Source organism: Morone saxatilis, unplaced genomic scaffold (genome assembly GCF_004916995.1).
Source record: "Morone saxatilis isolate NCDOM2014 unplaced genomic scaffold, NCSU_SB_2.0 Contig19, whole genome shotgun sequence".
Classification (NCBI taxonomy): Eukaryota; Metazoa; Chordata; class Actinopteri; family Moronidae; genus Morone; species Morone saxatilis.
This window is the reverse complement of record NW_023339751.1, coordinates 3,272,882-3,278,199: the sequence shown is the minus strand read 5'-3', so window position 1 is coordinate 3,278,199 and position 5,318 is coordinate 3,272,882. Positions and strand designations below refer to the sequence as shown.

The window sequence follows — 5,318 nt, the reverse complement described above, 5'->3', positions numbered from 1 at the left end:
TGTGTTCCCACCCCCCCTCCCACCCCCCCTATGTTTAGTTATGCTGCCTGACAAACAAACCAACATAAAAAAAAAATAAGCCAGCTGAATACTCCCTCCTTAAGTCACCGGCTCACTTAAAAAGGAGTACTTGTTCACCCGATCAAAGCAATGACTCGGGAGAACGGAGCACCAGCCAAAATGTTCACCTGTTGCTACAGAGAGGGACTACATGTGCAGACGAAACACAGCCCGACGTGGGATGAAATTCCAACCGGCTTGAAAATGTATAGCCTTTTGAGGAGATGATGATTGTGTGTGTCAGTCAGGCCTCCCTAGGTTTCCTCCGTTGAGTGCCTCTATCTCTTTTCTCTTGACTTGGCCGACTTACAGCTCCAGTTAAGGTCAAGGGGCCATGCTGAGTGGTGTGTTTACTGAAGTGAAACTCGGGCAAATAGCAAAGTTGAAGTACAGTCATCTACTCTCATGTGGTCAAGCGCTGCCAGATGAAACATTAGGGCTTAAGTGACATGTTACAATAGTTCACTCATATACAGTATAAGCCACTTAGAGCTGAAGGGATTAATTGACAGAAAATGAATCTTCGGATAATCTCTGTTTTGTTTGAGTCAAGCAAATGTTGAGTTTAAGTTTGCAAAATGGCTTCTTAAAATGGGAGTATTATCAGCTTTTGTCTGTTTCCTATCATCGGGTCGGTCGGACAAGTGAAGCAATTTGATGGGACTTTTTCATTATTTTGTTATCTTTTATAGAAAAAACTATGAATCTGTTAATGAAGAAAATGTCCGCCAGATAAATCGAGCATGAAGATAATTCTTAGTTGCAGCTCCGACGCAAATAAGCTGCTCTGCTTTCATATTTATATCTTACTATTTGCAATGTCAGCTCGTCACGATGCCGCTGATACCCGGGAGGTTTGTCTCTATAAAACAATGCAGGAAATAGTCACAATGTTCGGCTCACATTTCAATTTAAATAGGGTAGTGATGTTTTCAAGCATATAGATCTTCATCAGACTTGCCTTAAGAAATATAATATCATTTCATACATTTGCTGCAAATTAACTCCAGCAATGTTCTTCCATGAAGATGGGGGAGGAACAAAAGAAGGGTCAGAATTGGAGCAGCAGAGTCCGAGATATAGTGACTTTTATTGCCTAGTATGAGTCTAGCTGGATCCTACATTTCCCATAATTCATGGCGTATTTTATTAGACTTTCCCTGCCTGTTAAAAACTTCAAGCCCTCTGTTTATAACGCAGGACATGGGGGGCAAACATTTGAAGTCTCAAGCCTAACTCGATGAACCCTGATTCTGTCATCAGGGTTATTTTCCCCCAGAATCACAGAAGACTTTATTTTACTGTTTTTTCACAGGTTGACGCCCTATAAGATCAGATATATATAGCCTATGATACCAATAGTTGTATCAGTATATATTCTGCTGTCGTATAATCTCAGTGTAACAGAGAGGGTTTTTTTAGGGGTTAAGGGTACCTCGGGGATCCAATCCTGGCTGTAACTCACACTTAGCTGTTTAGCAATTACACCCATAATTGGAGAGGAGTTATCACCAGGATGCAAGGTCAGGGTGCCACATGTCAACTGTCCCATTTACTGAAGTCAGGCAAATTCCTGAGCCCAGCAGCAGGCAGGGGTCCACACACACGCACACACACTCCGGCCCCCGTCCCTGCTGGTGACAGGTGTACTTGCTGTGACCAGGTAGATGCTACCTCAGTCTTCTTCAGGCGCCCCAGATAAGGCGCAGGGTTGATGTGTTGAGTCCCGTGTGCTCCGATATGTGCTCGTACTCGCCTGCTGCTGGCTGCCGCTGGAAGGCTGAGGAATGTGCAGAATTCAACTTAACATGTCAGCGTGAGGCTTGAGACACAAAGTCACATGAGCTTCTCGGGAGATACACTGATCTGAAGTGATATTAGTGGCTTGTGTGGTCCTCTGTGATCGTTATCGCGTCGTATCAGATCAAGAAGTTGGAAGTTAGTGGGCAGACTGACAGGTGGAGACTCAGTCAAATGCCGTCTGATGGTCATGTGAAGCGGCAGGAGTTTGTTTGAGGGTGTAACCCGTGTGATATACATGATGTATTCAGCTGGTTTCTATGGTCATTTTTGCTTTATTTTCCACTTAAACATGCAATTTTATTTAGCCAATGCATTTGTCTCAGCTTACAGATGACACAGGTTTAACCCTGTGTTTATTTAAATGAGCTTTATAATAAAGTTGGTCTTGAAAGGCAACCAACATGCTGACTCATGCACTCTGGGAATGTTCACATTCGTGCTCAAACACAGTTAGTTGCTTAGTCAATTGAAAACAATTTCAATGATTGATTAAGTCGTTTAAGAAGCAAAAATGCAGAATATTCTCTTCTTCCACCCTGAGTATTTTTGGGGTTTCGTTCCGTCTGTCGGACAAATCAAGCAACTTGAAGACGTCTCCTTGGACAACCTAGAATTTTCCACTATTTTCTGACATTTTCGAGACTAAACAATTAGAACAGATTCTTGAATTCTTCACTGGCATCTGTTACAGATTATAAATACATCCAAAAGTTGTATATTGTGGGTGACATTTTGTGGATTTACACAGGGTTTAATAAGGTTATTATACAGTTTATTTTTTAAAGAGTCATATGTAATCTAAATGTCAGATGTGGCAGGGTTTTTTCTTTGGGCCTCTTCCCTTTGATTGATTGCGTGTTACATAAATGTAATATAAATTTAATGGCTGCTCGCATTTTTTGCAGTTTAAGAAGGAAAAAAACAAACAATAGATAATAAACTCACCATCTGCTACTGGATCTGGCAACCCTTAACCTTTCTGAGCAGACTTTATCCATTAAAAATAGGTATTCAGCCATATCTTAAATGCTTAGTCTGTTTCTGATCACGATCTCCCTCAGCGCTCTCTTATATCTTGTTTATGTGTCGTGAGGAAAGATGAGCTGCAGTGTAGTCAAGATAGGTCAACCTGCGCTCCACATGCAGGCTTTCTTATGATGTGTTAAACAGCAAAGTCTGTTTAGGGACCTTTGTATACATGATCTCTTTAGGTCATTCGACTACACTGAGCTCTCCGACCCCCACCCGTCACTCTGCTCGTCCGCATGTGTCGGAGAGGAGGGGAGGGGGAGAAAACTCAGAGCTCAGCGTTTTAAGTGTTTACCGTTTGTACCAAGTGGGCAGATTTTTATCTACGTGGCGCTGTCGGGTCCAGAGTGAAGGGAATAACACTTTTGAATGCTCAGCCGAATGGGCAACAATAGCTGTGGTGTGCAAACAATGTGGCCCTGGCTTGGGCAGCGGACACAGGACACAGCTGCCAAGGCTACGGCCTCCAGCTCCGGTTAGGCCACTCTCAGGCTTTACCTTTGGCACACATGTCATTCTCATAAATTCACTCACACACTGGGCGTCTAAACGTTTCATCAGCAGCGAGCAGCTTAACCCTGAAGGGTTTGATGTACTATTGAGTGTCCGATTGGAGGACTGAATTGAACCAGTCGACCTCATAGGATCAGGAAATTAGCTGTTGTAAATCACTAGGTGAAAATAGGTATCAAATGGCTCCGCAACCTGCTGCATCATAAGCATCTTAAAGCAACGTTAAAACCAGCTGTATCAGGTGGAAGCCGTTCTTTCATAACATCTAAACACAGTCCTTTGATCACGTATTTCAGGATTTAAGTCAAAATTATGACAGAGACATTGTGCTTCTGTTAACAGGGTTCTGCAGAAATATATTTTTATATATGTATATTTATAGATTTTTCATTGTGGGGTATTGAAAATCATTTTGATGTTGGTACTTTAACTTATAATGTATAGTATTTACACTAGCATTGGAAAAACAGCACTGCTACTATATATGGCATGGCAGATCTGCTGTTGAAAGACTGTCTTTGTTAGATCTATGGCTTCAACTAATGATTATATTTAATTCATATTTTATATTTGATTAATGATTTGGTCCAATAAAAAGTGTCCTTCTCAAGTTCCCAGAGCCAGAGATGTCTTCAAATACTTTTTTTGTAACAGTCCAAAACCTAAAGATATTCACTTTCCTATGATAGAGGACTATGAAAGCAAATATTCACATTTAAAAGGATGGAACCAGAGATTTGGGGCATTTTTGTTTTAAAAAATGACTGACTAAAATGTTGATAATTTTTCTATTACATACATACCCTGGACTGAACCTCCAGAGTGTCGTGAGGAAAGTGAGGATTACTTTATCAATTACAAGAAAAGCCAGAGGAATAAATGTTCTGATCACAGATTAAATATGTTTCTCTGCTACGTCTCCACCTACAGACTTCACAGTTAAGAAATTCTGTTCTAAATTATATAAATCCAGAAAAATCCTGAGGGCAGAATCCTGCCTCTGCTTTTCACTGGAGCTTTTTGACATGAAAAGAGTTAAGAAGGCTTCGACTTAGATTCATATCTCTTTTTCAATATCATCTGTATTCACCATTATCCCCAGGCCTGATGCATACATTCTGTTTACCCTTTTCTCCTGTAACATGTAGTCTCTTAATTTACATATTAGTTTAGATTAGCTAAGAATGGATTCAAGCCCTGTGTTGCTTTTTAAACAAAACTGGATTCTGCTGGTAGATGCAAGTTGTTGCCAGTGATTTGCCCTTGAGCAAGGTAAGCAACCAACTGGAATTTCAACATCAAGGCTAAATGTTTGTCAGTTTTTGAAGATCGTGTCCTTCATGTGAGGTTGTTCAAATCCACATTTCAAATATTAATGATACTTTGCCTCATAACGGGCAGTAGATCTAACCGTAGCAGCCATAAGACGCTAGGAGTGTTTATTTTGTATATGATGTGGTGACATAATCATGATGTGGTGACTCTGATCCTAACCTTCTTCTTGTTTTGCTGTGTTGCAGGACCGGAATCGGCCCTTTGATGCTTTTAGCTTGCACTCTTTGGAGAATTCCTTAATGGATATGATAAGGACTGACCATGACAAAGGTAAACCACACCCTGCCGGTGGCCCACCAATGACTATCGCTGATATTATATGGAGGAATCATTTTGCAGGTTAGGAATATTCATACGTCCATGCTTACAATATTTGGGTTGTTTTTTTGTTTGTTTTTTTTTTGCTTCATGGGCATCATCTCTGGGTACATTTGTTTTTCTTTTGCTCTATTGCCAACCTCCTAACCAATCCAGTACAGATCTTCATGTTCTGTTTGAAATTGAAATTAATAATTAACATTATGAGCCTTACCTGCAAAATCTCACATATGTGTTTTTGTGTGTGTGTTACTGTGTGT

At 40.6% G+C, this 5,318-nt stretch overlaps 1 protein-coding gene across 4 annotated transcripts in view; it reads left to right on the top strand.

Annotated features, from left to right (window-relative positions):
• Positions 1 to 5,318, top strand: part of cpeb3 (cytoplasmic polyadenylation element binding protein 3) — a 37,824-nt gene that overhangs the window by 5,418 nt on the left and 27,088 nt on the right. For 3 of the 4 annotated variants that reach the window (XM_035664096.1, XM_035664097.1, XM_035664094.1), the window contains one exon: positions 4,926 to 5,010. In XM_035664096.1, coding sequence (XP_035519989.1) covers positions 4,926 to 5,010 — 85 coding nt within the window. Of the gene's footprint in view, positions 1 to 4,925; positions 5,080 to 5,318 lie in introns of all 4 variants that reach the window. The other variant, XM_035664095.1, reaches the window with a different exon arrangement.